Source organism: Lissotriton helveticus, chromosome 6 (assembly GCF_964261635.1).
Source record: "Lissotriton helveticus chromosome 6, aLisHel1.1, whole genome shotgun sequence".
In the NCBI taxonomy this organism is placed as follows: domain Eukaryota; kingdom Metazoa; phylum Chordata; class Amphibia; order Caudata; family Salamandridae; genus Lissotriton; species Lissotriton helveticus.
The window spans coordinates 79,841,338-79,861,536 of record NC_136067.1 but is presented as its reverse complement, the minus strand read 5'-3'; the positions used below and the strand labels follow the sequence as shown (position 1 = coordinate 79,861,536).

The 20,199-nt window shown below is 52.1% G+C and overlaps 1 protein-coding gene across 1 annotated transcript in view; it reads right to left on the bottom strand.

Annotated features, from left to right (window-relative positions):
* Window positions 1-1,615: 1,615 nt before the first annotated feature.
* Window positions 1,616-20,199, bottom strand: part of MRPS18A (mitochondrial ribosomal protein S18A) — a 164,015-nt gene continuing 145,431 nt past the window's right edge. The window contains exon 6 of the mRNA XM_078647390.1: window positions 1,616-2,380. Within this exon, the coding sequence (XP_078503516.1) occupies window positions 2,236-2,380 (145 nt within the window). The 3' untranslated portion in view covers window positions 1,616-2,235. The remainder of the gene's footprint in view (window positions 2,381-20,199) is intronic.

Genomic DNA, 20,199 nt, shown 5'->3' with positions numbered 1-20,199 from the left:
ACCCTGTAAAATACGAGCCACAGGATCCTGCTTTTAAAACCATAAATGGTTGCTCCCCAAACTACTACTCTACTATTCTGACCAGATACATCCCAAATGCAAACCTATGCTTATCGAACCTCAATCTCCAAGCAACACTCGTACCTCCGTCTGCGGCACAATCATGGATGCTCAACGAAACATACTACAATACTGTAAGAGCATCAATGTTCTGGCAGTGGCCAAGGAGAGGATTTGTGCCATATTGACATGACTCGTACCACAAACACTGGCAAAGCTTATAGGTCGTGCCTATGAAAGGCGGTTGGTACCTTTTAAGTTTGCCAATGCTCGTTTCAGATTCTGAACAACATTGGCAAAGGGAAAAAAACATCTGGCTGCAGTGTGAACGTTTACACACGCATACGTCATTACACTGGTGGTGTACGTGAGCACACTTGCACATGTATGCAATCAGGACACTGGCAGGCTATTTTTTAAATTCTTATATTGACCATGTTAAGATGGCGTATCCATTTTAGAGAGTTAAGTTAAAAAGTACGAAGGGTGCATGAAGTGGCCTAGTAACAAACCGCAGTAGCTGGGTCCTTCGAAAATAGATGAATGAATAATAAAAAATACAATGGGAAAGGACTGGAGAGCAAATGAGGAACGAGAGGAAGGCGTTGCAACTTAGAGCACGGGAGAGTATGGAAGTGAGGGGAAAGCAGCACACAGGCAAAAGCAAAAAAACATGTACTCTTGTAGAGCGCAGAAAGTACAAGGAGAAAAAAACACTAGTTGCCTGAAACAAAGCAGTCGAAGGTTCCAACGCAATTGAATCAGAAGTATAGTAAAGAAGGTATGCACCTTTGGAGGAACAAACAAGAAGAATTCAAGCCATCAATTAAGAAGTAAGCAAATGAGTGACAAGAAAACCAACCAATAATAAGCAAGGGGCTTACCCAACCCCCACTGTAAGCATTGGCACTGCGTACAACAGGTCTTTCGACAACAGAGAGCTTCATCTGTCTGTAGGTGGGAGCTAAAAAGAATTCAAACGTTAAAGACTGCTTTGCAGGCAAACTACACACCAGTTTTTAACAAAATAGTAAACCGCTTTTTAAATGTTCTTAACTAAGGTTTTTGCTCATTTTTAACAGGTCATTTTCATCATAATTAAAAAATATATATTTGGGACGATATCAAACTGTTTATACATTAGAATGGTTTGACAATATATCATGGCATTTCTAGAACCTGCGGGAAAAATCGTTGAGGATTGCAACTCTGGCTTCTTGGGCCGACACCCAGGCTGATGGGGCATCCTCTCCAAGGTAACGTAACACGCTACACAAGCGTGTTGCCACTGACAACCACTGCTGAGCGCCAAATCAAGATTTCTAGCTGGAATGGCATCATTCAAAATTATATGAAATATTGAGAAACTGAGACAGGACGTTCATTAAAAATATGTTTAGGGAAATGTTTTGAGTTATGGAGCTTACGAGTCCAACCCTTTATGTAGACCAAGAGTTCCCGCTTGTAGCCAGCCTCATAACATCCAACTGGCTTCCTTATCTGCAAGGAAGAAACATGTTTAGTAAACCACAGGAAGCCTCATTGAGCACGCACATATTTCATAACCATTTTATTGGACTGTTGTGAAACCAACTCAGACTGCTCTCCAAGTTACAGACTCAAGGGGCGATAGCTTTTTCCAGAGTGAGAGGATTAGAAATAGGGAGGAAAACAAGTCAATACAACAGCTTGTTCTTGACCGCAGCCTGTTTTGACTCCTTTACGCTGGTCAGGATTACTTCCACATTGCGGCCTGGTGGGGAGTAGGACAGCTAACCTTATGGCACGGCGATGAAGGAAATGCTGCATAGAATAAGTCTCACTTCATGACGTTTAGAAGAGATCTCCTTCAGTAGATGGTCTGCAACATCAAGTTTGAGAAACCTATTGATATATAGAGAAAACCTATAGCTGATGTCATACTCCCACCAAATAAAATACCTTCATGTAGTATGTGCAATGTTTGCCGTGAGGATCATCTGCCATCTTCTGGGCCCTGAAGTAGGGTAACTGGTCTTAGAAGTAAAGACTTTCTTCGGCGAATCTGTAATGCACAAACCCAGTGATGGTGGCAAAAGTAAGTTCAGTTGAGACAGCAAAGTCCTTCTGGGGCCAGGATAACTCCAGCGGAAGCCCCGATACATTGGTTTATAATGGTGACATAGTTGAAGGCGGTCAGTGTTTCAGGTAGAGAGGCTTCTTCCCATAGTTAATGTTGTCCTTTAGGACCGGGTCCCCCACTTCCATTCGTATTTTGCACCACTTCAGACCCGTCTTGTAAATGGGTTTTACAGAGCTAATAGACCACCTTGTGAGATACCTGTAACAAAAGCAAAAAAAAACGCTGAGTCATGGCTGACAGACTAAGAATTCTCAGTAATCGGTTGAGTGCTCTCTAGGCTTCCATTCGAAGGTACCAGCATTTTAATTCATGCAAAGGTTTACACACACATTGCCCAAATTCTTACAATCAATGCATTTTACAAAGGTGGTAACAAAACAAACCTGGAAGAAACCACCAGGAAGCTACCGGCGTAGCACTCTCCCTTCATATAACATTAAGGAGCTGAGCAGCATCAAGAGTGAACCAAGACCCCGTCCTCAAATGCACTCATCTGACGAACAGGAGTCTGCTCTATAGATTCACCGCTGATCTGTGGGAATCTGCCAGCATTTAGCATGCAAAGGGGTGTTTACTGTACTATGCATAATCTCACATACCTATTGCTTTGAGTGTAGGTGCCTAGAAGCTAGGCTTGTTTCTGCCATTTGTTGTGCAAAACAAATTTTAAAAAACACAATAAATACAAATAAAAATATAGACAACTATACAGTCGGCACCATATAGCAAAAGGGCAACTGGTCTCATTCTTGAAAGCGAGGAGTTGCATTCGTCTTGGATGAGTGTTTGAGATTTATATCAACAGACTGAGTAAAGGCTTCAAGATAAACTACACTGAGCGGAGTGTGAAGAAAAAAGGGGTGAAAAGTAATCTTCAAATATCAGAATCAGTGGACACCTTCCAGATTTCATGATGTTGGAGTCACTTTGAACTTGAAAACAAGCTTCCGTCAAGGACGGAATTCAGGAACCCTTCATATTCAGAAATTCACTGCTGATTGTTCTAGAGACAGACTATCCAGTGGACAATACTGCTGTGGTGCAGAAGCCAGCTCTGAACCAATGACCTCATCACTAAGGTAACCTACTTGCAACTCACCAGCATGCAGAGCTGTTCCACAAGTTACCAGCTAAGATGATGAAAGCATACTCGGCCGAGATTACACCCTTGAGTGTTGTGTTAGCATGTATTCCCTTTGAGGGAATGCCTGGTCTCTGATCATTCCTGAAGACCCAAAGAGCACCAGATCATCTTCTCGACCATCCTGTTCTCCACCAGAGAAACAGTTCATGTTATAAGATGCCAGTGAGTCTGACAAGAGCAAAGGAAACACTCTGGAGAGCAGTTCAGCTTTCCTCACAGAGGCTTGCCTAGCCCAGGTGGCATGGGTAGTGTCACCCACAGTGCCACGGCAGACATCTAATGCTCACTGTCATCATCAAAGGCATGTATCCCATTATGAGAGCCTTAAAACACAAACCAAGTCAAGTCTGCACATATGAACCAATCGGCAATCAGAATATTTATTCACAACCAGAAATATCCCAGAAATGAGTACACTTCGCTACATTCACAACATGCCAACCACATCTAAGGCAGTGATCACAGTGGCTCTCTATATGGGCTCATCCCATCTAGTAATCAACACCGTCACACAGCCCGACATGCTGCAACAACAAACTGTCCACAATCCCTTACTGTCACATACGCTCAAAGAGGAGGCAGGGCAGGAAGAAACAATAGGACATAGCCATGATGAATGATTTGGAGGGCCCATCTGTGGGATGTGACGGGTCTCCAGTCTCGGCGAAAGTTGGATCCCGCCTCCTAGGGGGGGCTGTGCACCACCAAAGGCAGGCTGAAGCAGCTTGACGAATGCTGCAGCAGGAGAAAGAGTGGGGAGGGACTAGTGACCTTTGCGTCATTGGCAGATCAATGCCCCAACCTCAAAAGGACTGCAGGGAGTGCAGGTTAGGTTGGGGAGACTAACGTTGCCTATACGCTAGGGGTACAGTACAGCCAGTACAGTAGCCTCCGAATTTCTGAAATTGGAGAGGAAATTGTTTGGCAGGGGCCAAATGCCTGAGAGTATGTGGCTGCTCTAATCTCCTTGAAATGTTCCAGGGGGGAATCAGCTCTCTGATTGAACAGGTGTCAGCCATCGAAGGACATACTCATAAGCGAGGCCTGTAAGTTTTCCAGAGAAACCAGTTGAGAGCATCTGCACATAGCAGTAGAGCACCATACTGGTACCAAACACCGTTACCAGAAAATCAGTAGTATCAAGGCCAGCATGAATCATGTATTAGGCAGAATCTTGACCACTTTAAATGGTTTGAGGCAGTGTGGCCCTATGGTCTTCCGGGACCGCCAGCAGGATCTTGCTGGCCATGTCTCAGAGGGCATGTATATATCAGCCCAGTAGCAGACTGCATTGACTGACATTAATGCTAAGCGAGCCAAAGGGAACATTTGTTTACTTAATATCTCATTCCTCTTGGACTCCCTATCCATTGGAGTCACAGAGAATGAACTGGGTCCGCCTTGTTGGTGGAAGCCTGAATAATCAGACTCTTTGGAGTAGGATGCTTAGTGAGGAAATCAGTGTCGCCAGGCACCGGCCTGTGGAGTCTGGCCACTTGCTCACCTGTGGGCGAAAACAGGACTTTGACCAGGTGCCCATTAAGGTGTCAGTGGGGGTGCACTGAATGGGAACAAGCGCTCAGATGTGGCTGACCTCGGCTGTAAGATTTCCTTAAGGACATTTGGCCTAACTTCAACGGAAGGCAGTCATAGATCCAGGACCTCAGCTGCTCACTGAATTATCATAATAATCAAAGCACTCTTCTGTTGGAGTGCCAAAAGGTGAGTTTAATCCTGTATCAGGTGAAGTATCAAGCAACTAGCCTTTCATAAATAGTTGTACAATTATCATAATGAGGGGGCAAATCATCCTCGCTATCATCATCCCGGAGTCCTAGCAAGCTTTGGTCAGAATCCAAGCCAAACAGGAGAATGGTGCCTCAGAGCATGCATCCGCAAAAGTGGGGGCACAGAAATAGGCTTAAGCTGTACGGTGACCAGCTGTGCTATAGTAATTGAGGACACAACTTTGGTTAGGGTGGTTCCAAAGCCAGTCTGGACATCGGAGCCAGCACCAGATTGCTTCCCTGGCAGCGTCAGCACCAACAAAGGGCATTAAGTTGGGGTGAAGACTGTACCAGATCACACACCGCCCAAGACAGAACCCACAGGGTCAGATGGCAATCGGACTGAGGGCCCCTCCAGATCCTTGGGCGCCACAGGAACGCTAAAGGGCCCAGAAGAGTGCCAAATATACACAACACAGCCTCCTTAAAGGTCTCAACTTGCTGCAGCATTGCTGATGGTCCGGGGAATTCGAGGCACACCGGATTAAACTGCAGAATCTGCTCCACAATAAGAGATCGACTGATATTGTGACACCCTCGCGCCTTCTCTTAAACAGAGTGGAGGGATGGGGTAAAGTCCTGCGCTGCTTTCTTGTATTTTCATCTGGAGTTCTACTTCCTGGAGGACTTCGGCCACAAAGTTGACTTGAGGTGTTTTGGTCGATGTACAGCTTTGCTTACCGGTCCTGGATCACCTTCTGGTGCATGATGGCGCACTCTTCACACAACTTTCAGTCGCCCAAACACCAGAGATGTACATCGTGTGGGCCTGTGACCAATATTGGCTTCCTGCAGCTGTATCACAGTTTGAAACCTGTAGTTTTAGGAAGGGACATCGTTCCCTTGAGAACTGGATTTTGTTTTAAGAGTTGGCTGAAACCCAACAAAAGGGCAAGTTAAGCTCCAGATCCTTGTCTGAAGGTGTGGACAGAAGGAACTAGTGTTGGAGCGCAGGGGTGGCGCATATATGAGGATTCGCTCCGTCACTGCCGTGGCAGTATGGGACAGCACAAGGCACCACCGAGCGGCATGCAGGAGCATTACTGGAAAAAGCTTCCGGATTGGGTCGAACGCCTAGGGTAAATTCAAAAAGGTGAGGAATCTGCACTGAGAAGTATCCATCAGAATGAAGGTTAGTCAGGCCTTGTCCTGACAATCATTCAAGATAGTATACAATAGTCCATTTAATAGTGTACGTCTTTTAGCAGACACAGCCTTCCTCTACTCTGGCAGGTGTTCTGTGTACCCAACATCACAGGGGTTTAGAAACAGGATACTCCCGAGCCCAGTGCTCCCATGGTTTGGTCTATAACTTTAACAAAGGACCCCATGAGCAGAGAATCTGGCCCTCTTCCACATGTGCGAATGTATTCCAATATCTAGACTCATTTATTCATCCTGCAGTACACTACTTACAATGGACTTTTAACCCATTACAAATTCACAAAATGTGGAATAACGATTCCCTCTTATACCCACATAAGCAGCATTTCTTCCTTTCCATTATGACATCAGCTGGGGCAAAGGAAGGTGGAACAAAAACCATAGCCTCATTTTATATGCGAAGCTTCTGACTTTGTATTACGCAAATCCTGCAGGCGAGAGCCAATGGAGTCCCTGTCTTCATGGTGATTTCGCTTGTGAAGTAAATATTGCTCTCCTATGCCTGCAGAGCGCTCAAAATGTCCAATTCAATAGTAATAGTAAGTGGCCGTGGGATCAGCTTGCTGAATGGACTTTAAAGCGGTTTTCTCCATACCACAGTGTTTGCTGATTTTGGCGTTGACTCTCTGGCCTGGAAACAGAACTTCAAAGAACACAACCATCCTTTTTCATGGACTGTCTGACTTCAACTCTAATCATACTTGAGACTAGAGCGTGGCTTGGGTGAGGTTAAACGGAGAGTGAAGAAGATTACACTGTGCCAAATCCAGGGTAATGTAGACATTCCCCGCTAACGCTTCGACCCCATATGCCTTTAAGATAAAGTACTTTATGCGGAGTAACAGAACTACAACTGTACATTTTAAGCAGATTACAAGTCACTGTGGAAGACGTAGTGGGCCATGAAGTATGTATAGAGTACACATGACCCCAAACAGTGTGTTGCTGGATCCAGGGTCATTGCACGAGACTCCATTTTCATGCATGGTGCCATTTTGAAAGAACTGACTTGGGTCTTAAGGGGGAAACAATATCACCTCATTAACACAAAACCAGCTTCAGTCTGGGGCCACGTGCACAGTGGGCTGAGATGTGACACCTCAAAGCAAGAATCCAACAAGCATTTACAATGCAACGGTCTCGCCTTTGCAAAAGTTAGCGCTTTTGGCATTGTAAATGACAAATGTTTTATTTATGTGTTGGTTTTGGAAACAGATAAATAAATGGCATTGTCATGAGCAGTAGAGAGTGAGTAGTAGAGAGTGAGTAGTAGAGAGAGTAGTAGAGTGAGTAGTAGTGAGTAGTAGAGAGTGAGTAGAGAGTAGTAAGTGAGTAGTAGAGTGTGTAGTAGAGAGTAGTGAGTGTGTAGTAGAGAGTGTGTAGTAGAGAGTAGTGAGTGTGTAGTAGAGTAGTGAGTGTGTAGTAGAGTGTGTAGTAGAGTGTAGTAGAGTGTGTAGTAGAGTGTGTAGTGTAGAGTGTGTAGTAGAGAGTGTGTAGTAGAGAGTGTGTAGTAGAGAGTGTGTAATGTAGAGTGTGTAATGTAGAGTGTATAATGTAGAGTGTGTAGTAGAGAGTGTAGTAGAGAGTAGTGACTGTAGTAGATAGTGTGTAGTAGAGAGTGTGTAGTATAGAGTGTGTAGAAGAGAGTAGTGGCTGTAGTAGTGAGTGTGTAGTAGAGTGTGTAGTAGAGTGTGTAGTAGAGAGTAGTGACTGTAGTAGAGAGTGTGTAGTAGTGTGTAGTAGAGAGTAGTGACTGTAGTAGAGTGTGTAGTAGAGAGTGTGTAGTACAGTGTGTAGTAGAGAGTAGTGACTGTAGTAGAGAGTGTGTAGTAGAGTGTGTAGTAGAGAGTGTGTAGTAGAGTGTGTAGTAGAGAGTAGAGTGCGTAGCAGAGAGTAGTGACTGTAGTAGAGAGTGTGTAGCAGAATGTGTAGTAGAGAGTAGTGACTGTAGTAGGGAGTGTGTAGTAGAGAGTAGTGACTGTAGTAGTAGAGTGTGTAGTAGAGAGTAGTGACTGTAGTAGAGAGTGTGTAGTAGAGAGTGTGCAGTGATTTGAGTTTTACATCAAATTAAAAACGGGAACGGAACAAACTCATCCTATACATTTTTGTGGTAGGTGCCCACGCATATAGGGTTAAATGATGCGTTAGATGCCACAGGTCCCACCAACACGCTTCCTTTATGATAGGAGAATGCCCAACATCACGGAGATTTGCTCTCTGCTCTTCCCGGATATTTGTATTTTCAAATATATAATGTTATCCTGCTAAACGAAGACGATGCTCAAACTATAAAAGAAGAGGGTTTCACAGATATGTTAGTCCTTCCGGGCAAACGAAATGACCCAAAGAAAGATCAAGTGACAGTTTAGAGCTCCAAGTGAGTCTTAATAAAATCAGTGTCTGGAACGCATAGCATCAAAGACGAGCGGGGCATCAAACTGCAGTGTCATTCAATCAAAGCTTCAAGGCTTCTGAGCGCTAGCCGAGAATTATTTCTTGTGAAGCACTAATCACTGTGGAAGGTGCCCCTGCTATCCCAGATGTGAGAAGTCAGTCTGATATAAAAATAAGCAGTATTTGGAATGAATGTATTTGGCAGGGGGAAGGTGGGGCGGCGCAAGACCGTACTGAAGAGTGAACAGGAGCCATTTTGTACCGAGTGATTCTGCCTGTGTGCATGTAGACAAACCAGGCAGCAGCATGAGCATGTGATTCGGTAAATAACGAGAGTTCGTCAAAATATGACGGCCTCTTTAAAAAAGGTGTCGTTCTTTAAAATGTGAAGGCTTGGTGTTAATGCTGCACGTTATTGCTCTGCACTGAGAAGGTTTTCTACAACTGGTAGCGCACATATTTCAAAGTGTTTTCATACACAAAAAAGAAAAAAAAACACTTTGCGTTGTTGTAGCTGCTGCTTGCTACATGTTGGAATGTGTGTTCCAGCGGAGTTTCTTCAAGTTCCCGCTTCCCGCCGGGCCGCCGCGCTGCCTGCGACGACCCGGAAGCGGTTGGGCAGCCGGCCCCAACCGGAAGTCCCGCCCCCATCGCGGCGCGAGAGAGAAGCCACTGTCCGAGGAGCCCCGAGGGCTCCTGATCGAGTCCCGGTCCCGAGATGGGGGACCGGGTGAAGAGCGGCCGGGCGCATGAAGAAGGCGGGGCTCTCATGTGGTGAGAGTGCCCCGCAAAGCGCAACCGCCGCTCGAGAGGCACGCCGAGCACCGCCAGAACAGGTGAGTGTGTTGCGGAGGAGATGGGGTGAGTGGGGGTGGGGTGTGCGCGTGTGTCTGTTGTAGTGTGTCTGTGCGTGCGTGTGTCTGTCTGCGCGTGTGTCTGTTAAAGGGGGGGTGCGTGTGTGTGTGTATGCAGTGTGTGTATGTGCGCATGCGTGCGGGAGCCTTTCTGTGCATGGGAATAGCAGGCACGGCGACGCGACGTGCGCGCTCACGAGCTACAATCTCCAGGAGGACAAGCTCGTCACAGTCTGCAGTCTACATTCCCCGGAAAGTGGCGACATAAGTTGTCTCCCTAGACAGCAAAAGCTTTGCTTTTGCTTTCGTCTAGGCGAGACCTAAAAACCAATAAATGCTGCCGACGGTGCTTTCACACAGCTGGGATACACCCAGGGAGCATTTCCAAGTTTCATTAGTGCACAGAGAACACTTGGCTGTTTAGTGTCACCCGTTAAGGAAGGGGGCACACCTTTATTAGGTCATGATGAGTAAAAGTACCCCACCTTCCTAGGTGTTTGAAGACTTTAGAGGAGCTGAACAGATCACCAAGTCGAGGTACAATGAGGCGCACCAACATGTCCAGGACCAGGCCTGGCTGTGACCAAGGAGGCTGAGAATCTCAGCTTCACCTCTTACGAACTGGAGGTGGACAAAACTAATGAAACAAGTTATGCATTGAAGCGGGCATGAAACCTCGAACCCCATGAAATAGGGTTTATCAAAGACTAGGTATTCATGCTGTGTGCATCTAAAGGTACAGATAGTAAAACTTCACAACTTTAAGCAACAAAGAAATGCAAAGTTCCGCTGGTAGTAAAGTTATGTTGTTCCTTTGGTGGACCAAACTGAGTCTTAAAAATAAAACCCAGGAGGGAGGCAAAGCTAGGAGGCGAGCAAGTTGGGCCCTCTCCTTGGAGGCTTGGCGCCGGGCAGTGTTCCAGGTCCTCAGCAACAGCCAAAGGAGCGGATGAGACTGCAGGGCGAGCAGGTGTCGCGGATTCAACAGGACAGGTTTTTTTAGCGGTTTCTCGACAGATTTGACAAATTTTTCTCATATCCGGTTTTCAAGGAGGGTCGTCTAAAAACAGAAGTGGGCAAATGGTGAGTTCCAAGGGAGGAGGAGTTCGCAAATCTTATCCATAGAAGGCAGGTTTTGTGTGTGCTTATGTGTGACATTTCCAAGTGCTCAATGTGTTCGTGTTTGCCATTTGAATGTTTGTGTGTGACACCTTGAGTGGCACTTTCTTTACATGTAGAATAAGCCATTTCTGGACATTCAATGAGATCCTTCCCAGACATGAATCAATTGTGTGTAATTTTGAGGTCTAGAATAAGACTTACATTGATCATAAAACTTATTACGTTTTTATCCATTGTCGCAGACCGAATTCCCAATTCAATTACGTTTTTGCTTGAAGCATTACTGAAGGTGCTTCTGGCCGCTCTCCGTAGCCATAAGCACTGCTCTTTGACTGCAGGTTGACGGATCCATGCTCCTACCTGTGCAGCACTCCTGCCTGCGTGGAAGCCTCAATGCAGAGGAGTGCTGCTTATTTGCTGCTGGAAAGCGTAAGAGTTTGAGGTACAACCCATCCGGTATACATCGAAGAGATACCAGGACCTACTTAGAGACCAGAGAAAACTGGGATCCAATGGCAGACATCGGTACGGTTACCAGAAAACCCCATGTTACCAAGGACACATTGCTCCTGTTCTAGGTTTTCATTTAAGAAGGAATCTACTGCATTATGGGATTTGCAGTCCTGGCTCGCTTCGTTTGAACTAACAGAAAAGCCCAAGACTACAGCATTGTGTCCTTACTTACTTGGAGTCATCAGAAGTAACAGGAAAGTTTGGTTACTCAGTAGCAGCCTTAAGACCCACCACAGGCAGCAGGCCTGGCGTGTGGCTGAGTCGAAGCAAGAGGAATATCCTCACACAATGTTCTTTTAGGGACAAGCGCAGCTGTCACAATCCTAGCCAAAGGAGTGTTGAGTGTAGGCAAAGCCCCTCACAGTCAAACACAACGCTGCAGTGGTGTTTGCACTGCATGTCTCTTATTATGAGCGGTTTTAATGGAGTCAGTTGGCGCCATTTAGGAACGCAGTATTTACATGCGAGTCAAGAATCACTGAAAGCAGCATTAGTATGGGAAGACTACAGAGACCGATGCGGCTCACAGTCCATGATAGGCGTATAAGGTTTGTGTGCATAGCACAGCTTAAGTATTTTGTGCCCATAGACTTATAGCAGTTTTTTTTTTAATAAAACATTTTTATTGGTATATTAAGTGATGTAACAATTATAAATAGTACAATAGGATTTGACGGTAGATATAGAGTGATACAATAAGTTATACAATAGTGTACTTGCATACATTAAACAGTTAGAAATGCTCTGCGCTGAACTTTACTAGTGTGCAATCAGTACGCTTAGTATCGTGCATTCTTTCTTTTTTACGTTGCGTTCCAGTCACTCAGTTCTATCCGACCTTGATTCTTCATGCAGAGGTTCACATATATTGCCTCGGTAAGTATTCCATCTACCCCATTCCCGTGCCCATTTATTGGGACATCCTCTGTGTATGTAGACGGATTTCTCTACTAACATTGCATTGTCCATGTCTTTACATTACTGGTGAAGGGTAGGAGTTTGACGTAGAGCATTTTAAAAAAAATATTTCTGGGGATTGCATAATGGAAGAGAGCTAATCAAAATGTGTGCATCTGTAAACCCAGGGGTGCTTGTGACATGAAATGAAAGTCTGTCTGCCTATCACAGAAAAGGAGAATAATGTAACCAAGGTAATGTCCTATCAAACACCAGCCCAGGATAGTCATCCCAGTGTCCTGTAACACGGAGGTGTTCTCCCTAGCACTACGCAGACTCTGCGGTAGGATACACCTCCTGGTAGAATTACCGGTCTAGGCAAGCGGAGCATAGGCTTGGGGCAGACCCTCTTCTTGGCAGTCTGCACAGACTCCAGCAGCAGACATGTCGCCTCCGTGCTAGTGAGCATAAAAGTAACCAGTGAGCCCTGTCCTATGTGGTCCGCGCTTCCGTGCTGCGGAGATCGACCTCTGGAAGAGCTCGGAAGTGCGTGACAAATGTTCTCAGTGCGATAATGCGGGACGGTAATGCGTGCGCGTTAGTCTGACCCCCTTATGAGTGACACTTGGCAAGGCTGCTTATCAGAAAGCAATTTAACAACCACGAGGCTGGGTTTAAAAGTGGACTTGAATGCAGTCGCTTAAGGTCTTGTTGTCTGTGCTTTTATGCAGTTGCAGAGAGAGGCGATGGGCCCAAGAGCGGCTTCATCGCCCTGCGACGGTGGCGCGGAGCAGTGAGCAGACAGCAACGGCAGCAAAGGCGGACACAGACTCTCGACTCTAAAGGTACAGAGCGCAGGGTTGCAGCCACATAGTGCGATGCACGGGGGCTCAGCTGGCCCTGCCAAGAGCAGGAGGCCCTGATGGAGCCCTGGACTCGATGCTGAAAACACTGGTGCAGACAGTGGAGAAATCTCCATCCGAAGGGGAGGTAAAGCTAAAGGCATGGAGTCAAGGGAGAGGGAGGCGGGTCAGTGACATCCTTGCTGGAACGTGGCATGGGCAGTGTGCAAGGCACATCTGGTGACCTTGAGAGACACATTAGAGACTGTGAGGTGTCAAGGGGCATGGCAGCGGAAGTGAAATGTCTTCTAGAGAAGAGGATAGAGGTGCTGGAGAACTACAGGGGAGCAGCACATATCTGCATACCGGGCTGTCCCTCAGATACCATCGATGAACCTTTGCAGGAGGCAGTGCGTCCCCATCTTTGAGGTGCATGGATGCAACCTGTGCTAACGGCACCATGATGGTCACCCTCAGGGACCCAAAGCCTGTGATGGTCAGCCCCAGGAACCCAGAGCCTGTGATGGCAAGCCCCAGGGACCCAGAGCCTGTGATGGCCAGCCCCAGGAACCCAGAGCCTGTGATGGTCAGCCCCAGGGACCCAGAGCCTGTGATGGCAAGCCCCAGGGACCCAGAGCCTGTGATGGTCAGCCCCAGGGACCCAGAGCCTGTCATGGCAAGCCTCAGGGACCCAGAGCCTGCGATGGCAAGCCCCAGGAACCCAGAGCCTGTGATGGCAAGCCCCAGGAACCCAGAGCCTGTATTGGTCAGCCCCAGGAACCCAGAGCCTGTGATGGTCAGCCCCAGGAACCCAGAGCCTGTGATGGTCAGCCCCAGGAACCCAGAGCCTGTGATGGCAAGCCCCAGGGACCCAGAGCCTGTGATGGTCAGCCCCAGGAACCCAGAGCCTGTGATGGCAAGCCCCAGGAACCCAGAGCCTGTACTGGCAAGCCCCAGGGACCCAGAGCCTGTGATGGTCAGCCCCAGGAACCCAGAGCCTGTGATGGTCAGCCCCAGGGACCCAGAGCCTGTGATGGCAAGCCCCAGGGACCCAGAGCCTGTGATGGTCAGCCCCAGGGACCCAGAGCCTGTGATGGCAAGCCCCAGGGACCCAGAGCCTGTGATGGTCACCCTCAGGGACCCAGAGCCTGTGATGGTCACCCTCAGGGACCCAGAGCCTGTGATGGTCAGCCCCAGGGACCCAGAGCCTGTGATGGCAAGCCCCAGGGACCCAGAGCCTGTGATGGTCACCCTCAGGGACCCAGAGCCTGTGATGGTCACCCTCAGGGACCCAGAGCCTGTGATGGTCAGCCCCAGGGTCCCAGAGCCTGTGATGGTCAGCCCCAGGGTCCCAGAGCCTGTGATGGTCAGCCCCAGGGACCCAGAGCCTGTGATGGCAAGCCCCAGGGACCCAGAGCCTGTGATGGTCACCCTCAGAGACCCCGAGCCTGTGACGGTCACCCTCAGGGACCCAAAGCCTGTGATGGTCAGCCCCAGGAACCCAGAGCCTGTGATGGCAAGCCTCAGGGACCCAGAGCCTGCGATGGCAAGCCTCAGGGACCCAGAGCCTGTGATGGTCAGCCTCAGGGACCCAGAGCCTGCGATGGCAAGCCTCAGGGACCCAGAGCCTGTGATGGTCAGCTCCAGGAACCCAGAGCCTGTGATGGCAAGCCCCAGGGACCCAGAGCCTGTGATGGTCAGCCCCAGGAACCCAGAGCCTGTGATGGCAAGCCCCAGGGACCCAGAGCCTGTGATGGTCAGCCCCAGGAACCCAGAGCCTGTGATGGCAAGCCCCAGGAACCCAGAGCCTGTACTGGCAAGCCCCAGGGACCCAGAGCCTGTGATGGTCAGCCCCAGGAACCCAGAGCCTGTGATGGTCAGCCCCAGGGACCCAGAGCCTGTGATGGCAAGCCCCAGGGACCCAGAGCCTGTGATGGTCAGCCCCAGGGACCCAGAGCCTGTGATGGCAAGCCCCAGGGACCCAGAGCCTGTGATGGTCACCCTCAGGGACCCAGAGCCTGTGATGGTCACCCTCAGGGACCCAGAGCCTGTGATGGTCAGCCCCAGGGACCCAGAGCCTGTGATGGCAAGCCCCAGGGACCCAGAGCCTGTGATGGTCACCCTCAGGGACCCAGAGCCTGTGATGGTCACCCTCAGGGACCCAGAGCCTGTGATGGTCAGCCCCAGGGTCCCAGAGCCTGTGATGGTCAGCCCCAGGGTCCCAGAGCCTGTGATGGTCAGCCCCAGGGACCCAGAGCCTGTGATGGCAAGCCCCAGGGACCCAGAGCCTGTGATGGTCACCCTCAGAGACCCCGAGCCTGTGACGGTCACCCTCAGGGACCCAAAGCCTGTGATGGTCAGCCCCAGGAACCCAGAGCCTGTGATGGCAAGCCTCAGGGACCCAGAGCCTGCGATGGCAAGCCTCAGGGACCCAGAGCCTGTGATGGTCAGCCTCAGGGACCCAGAGCCTGTGATGGTCAGCCCCAGGAACCCAGAGCCTGTCATGGCAAGCCTCAGGGACCCAGAGCCTGCGATGGCAAGCCCCAGGAACCCAGAGCCTGTGATGGCAAGCCCCAGGAACCCAGAGCCTGTATTGGTCAGCCCCAGGAACCCAGAGCCTGTGATGGTCAGCCCCAGGAACCCAGAGCCTGTGATGGCAAGCCCCAGGGACCCAGAGCCTGTGATGGTCAGCCCCAGGAACCCAGAGCCTGTGATGGCAAGCCCCAGGGACCCAGAGCCTGTGATGGTCAGCCCCAGGAACCCAGAGCCTGTGATGGCAAGCCCCAGGAACCCAGAGCCTGTACTGGCAAGCCCCAGGGACCCAGAGCCTGTGATGGTCAGCCCCAGGAACCCAGAGCCTGTGATGGCAAGCCCCAGGGACCCAGAGCCTGTGATGGTCAGCCCCAGGGACCCAGAGCCTGTGATGGCAAGCCCCAGGGACCCAGAGCCTGTGATGGTCACCCTCAGGGACCCAGAGCCTGTGATGGTCACCCTCAGGGACCCAGAGCCTGTGATGGTCAGCCCCAGGGACCCAGAGCCTGTGATGGCAAGCCCCAGGGACCCAGAGCCTGTGATGGTCACCCTCAGGGACCCAGAGCCTGTGATGGTCACCCTCAGGGACCCAGAGCCTGTGATGGTCAGCCCCAGGGTCCCAGAGCCTGTGATGGTCAGCCCCAGGGCCCCAGAGCCTGTGATGGTCAGCCCCAGGGACCCAGAGCCTGTGATGGCAAGCCCCAGGGACCCAGAGCCTGTGATGGTCACCCTCAGAGACCCCGAGCCTGTGACGGTCACCCTCAGGGACCCAAAGCCTGTGATGGTCAGCCCCAGGAACCCAGAGCCTGTGATGGCAAGCCTCAGGGACCCAGAGCCTGCGATGGCAAGCCTCAGGGACCCAGAGCCTGTGATGGTCAGCCTCAGGGACCCAGAGCCTGTGATGGTCAGCCCCAGGAACCCAGAGCCTGTGATGGCAAGCCTCAGGGACCCAGAGCCTGCGATGGCAAGCCTCAGGGACCCAGAGCCTGTGATGGGAAGCCTCAGGGACCCAGAGCCTGTGATGGCAAGCCTCAGGGACCCAGAGCCTGTGATGGCAAGCCTCAGGGAACCAGAGCCTGTGATGGCAAGCCTCAGAGACCCAGAGCCTGTGATGGTCAGCCCCAGGAACCTAGAGCCTGTGATGGTCAGCCCCAGGAACCCAGAGCCTGTGATGGCAAGCCTCAGGGACCCAGAGCCTGTGATGGCAAGCCTCAGGGAACCAGAGCCTGTGATGGCAAGCCTCAGGGACCCAGAGCCTGTGATGGTCAGCCCCAGGAACCTAGAGCCTGTGATGGTCAGCCCCAGGAACCCAGAGCCTGTGATGGTCAGCCCCAGGAACCCAGAGCCTGTGATGGTCAGCCCCAGGGACACAGAGCCTGTGATGGCAAGCCCCAGGAACCCAGAGCCTGTGATGGCAAGCCTCAGGGACCCAGAGCCTGTGATGGCAAGCCTCAGGGAACCAGAGCCTGTGATGGCAAGCCTCAGGGACCCAGAGCCTGTGATGGTCAGCCCCAGGAACCTAGAGCCTGTGATGGTCAGCCCCAGGAACCCAGAGCCTGTGATGGTCAGCCCAAGGAACCCAGAGCCTGTGATGGTCAGCCCCAGGAATCCAGAGCCTGTGATGGTCAGCCCCAGGAACCCAGAGCCTGTGATGGTCAGCCCCAGGAACCCAGAGCCTGTGATGGTCAGCTCCAGGAACCCAGAGCCTGTGATGGTCAGCCCCAGGAACCCAGAGCCTGTGATGGTCAGCCCCAGGAACCCAGAGCCTGTGATGGCAAGCCTCAGGGACCCAGAGCCTGTGATGGTCAGCCCAAGGAACCCAGAGCCTGTGATGGTCAGCCACAGGAACCCAGAGCCTGTATTGGCAAGCCCCAGGGACCCAGAGCCTGTGATGGTCAGCCCCAGGAACCCAGAGCCTGTGATGGTCAGCCCCAGGGACCCAGAGCCTGTGATGGCAAGCCCCAGGGACCCAGAGCCTGTGATGGTCAGCCCCAGGGACCCAGAGGCTGTGATGGCAAGCCCCAGGGACCCAGAGCCTGTGATGGTCACCCTCAGAGACCCAGAGCCTGTGACGGTCACCCTCAGGGACCCAAAGCCTGTGATGGTCAGCCCCAGGAACCCAGAGCCTGTATTGGCAAGCCCCAGGGACCCAGAGCCTGTGATGGTCAGCCCCAGGGACCCAGAGCCTGTGATGGTCAGCCCCAGGAACCCAGAGCCTGTGATGGTCAGCCCCAGGGACCCAGAGCCTGTGATGGCAAGCCTCAGGGACCCAGAGCCTGCGATGGCAAGCCTCAGGGACCCAGAGCCTGTGATGGCAAGCCTCAGGGACCCAGAGCCTGTGATGGCAAGCTCAGGGACCCAGAGCCTGTGATGGCAAGCCTCAGGGAACCAGAGCCTGTGATGGCAAGCCTCAGGGACCCAGAGCCTGTGATGGTCAGCCCCAGGAACCTAGAGCCTGTGATGGTCAGCCCCAGGAACCCAGAGCCTGTGATGGCAAGCCTCAGGGACCCAGAGCCTGTGATGGCAAGCCTCAGGGAACCAGAGCCTGTGATGGCAAGCCTCAGGGACCCAGAACCTGTGATGGTCAGCCCCAGGAACCTAGAGCCTGTGATGGTCAGCCCCAGGAACCCAGAGCCTGTGATGGTCAGCCCCAGGAACCCAGAGCCTGTGATGGTCAGCCCCAGGAACCCAGAGCCAGTGATGGTCAGCCCCAGGAACCCAGAGCCTGTGATGGTCAGCCCCAGGAACCCAGAGCCTGTGATGGTCAGCCCCAGGAACCCAGAGCCTGTGATGGTCAGCTCCAGGAACCCAGAGCCTGTGATGGTCAGCTCCAGGAACCCAGAGCCTGTGATGGTCAGCCCCAGGAACCCAGAGCCTGTGATGGTCAGCCCCAGGAACCCAGAGCCTGTGATGGCAAGCCTCAGGGACCCAGAGCCTGTGATGGTCAGCCCCAGGAACCCAACGCCTGTGATGGTCAGCCCCAGGAACCCAGAGCCTGTGATGGTCAGCCCCAGGAACCCAGCGCCTGTGATGGTCAGCCCCAGGAACCCAGAGCCTGTGATGGCAAGCCTCAGGGACCCAGAGCCTGTGATGGTCAGCCCCAGGAACCCAGAGCCTGTGATGGTCAGCCCCAGGAACCCAGAGCCTGTATTGGCAAGCCCCAGGGACCCAGAGCCTGTGATGGTCAGCCCCAGGAACCCAGAGCCTGTGATGGTCAGCCCCAGGGACCCAGAGCCTGTGATGGCAAGCCCCAGGGACCCAGAGCCTGTGATGGTCAGCCCCAGGGACACAGAGCCTGTGATGGCAAGCCCCAGGGACCCAGAGCCTGTGATGGTCAGCCCCAGGAACCCAGAGCCTGTGATGGTCAGCCTCAGGGACCCAGAGCCTGTGATGGTCAGCCTCAGGGACCCAGAGCCTGTGATGGTCACCCTCAGAGACCGAGAGCCTGTGGCGGTCACCCTCAGGGACTCAAAGCCTGTGATGGTCAGCCCCAGGAACCCAGAGCCTGTATTGGCAAGCCCCAGGGACCCAGAGCCTGTGATGGTCAGCCCCAGGAACCCAGAGCCTGTGATGGTCAGCCCCAGGGACCCAGAGCCTGTGATGGCAAGCCCCAGGGACCCAGAGCCTGTGATGGTCAGCCCCAGGAACCCAGAGCCTGTGATGGTCAGCCCCAGGAACCCAGAGCCTGTGATGGCAAGCCTCAGGGACCCAGAGCCTGTGATGGTCAGCCCCAGGAACCCAGAGCCTGTGATGGTCAGCCCCAGGAACCCAGAGCCTGTATTGGCAAGCCCCAGGGACCCAGAGCCTGTGATGGTCAGCCCCAGGAACCCAGAGCCTGTGATGGTCAGCCCCAGGAACCCAGAGCCTGTGATGGCAAGCCTCAGGGACCCAGAGCCTGCGATGGCAAGCCTCAGGGACCCAGAACCTGTGATGGTCAGCCCCAGGAACCTAGAGCCTATGATGGTCAGCCCCAGGAACCCAGAGCCTGTGATGGTCAGCCCCAGGAACCCAGAGCCTGTGATGGTCAGCCCCAGGAACCCAGAGCCAGTGATGGTCAGCCCCAGGAACCCAGAGCCTGTGATGGTCAGCCCCAGGAACCCAGAGCCTGTGATGGTCAGCCCCAGGAACCCAGAGCCTGTGATGGTCAGCCCCAGGAACCCAGAGCCTGTGATGGTCAGCTCCAGGAACCCAGAGCCTGTGATGGTCAGCTCCAGGAACCCAGAGCCTGTGATGGTCAGCCCCAGGAACCCAGAGCCTGTGATGGTCAGCCCCAGGAACCCAGAGCCTGTGATGGCAAGCCTCAGGGACCCAGAGCCTGTGATGGTCAGCCCCAGGAACCCAGAGCCTGTGATGGTCAGCCCCAGGAACCCAGAGCCTGTATTGGCAAGCCCCAGGGACCCAGAGCCTGTGATGGTCAGCCCCAGGAACCCAGAGCCTGTGATGGTCAGCCCCAGGGACCCAGAGCCTGTGATGGTCAGCCCCAGGGACACAGAGCCTGTGATGGCAAGCCCCAGGGACCCAGAGCCTGTGATGGTCAGCCCCAGGAACCCAGAGCCTGTGATGGTCAGCCTCAGGGACCCAGAGCCTGTGATGGTCAGCCTCAGGGACCCAGAGCCTGTGATGGTCACCCTCAGAGACCGAGAGCCTGTGGCGGTCACCCTCAGGGACTCAAAGCCTGTGATGGTCAGCCCCAGGAACCCAGAGCCTGTATTGGCAAGCCCCAGGGACCCAGAGCCTGTGATGGTCAGCCCCAGGAACCCAGAGCCTG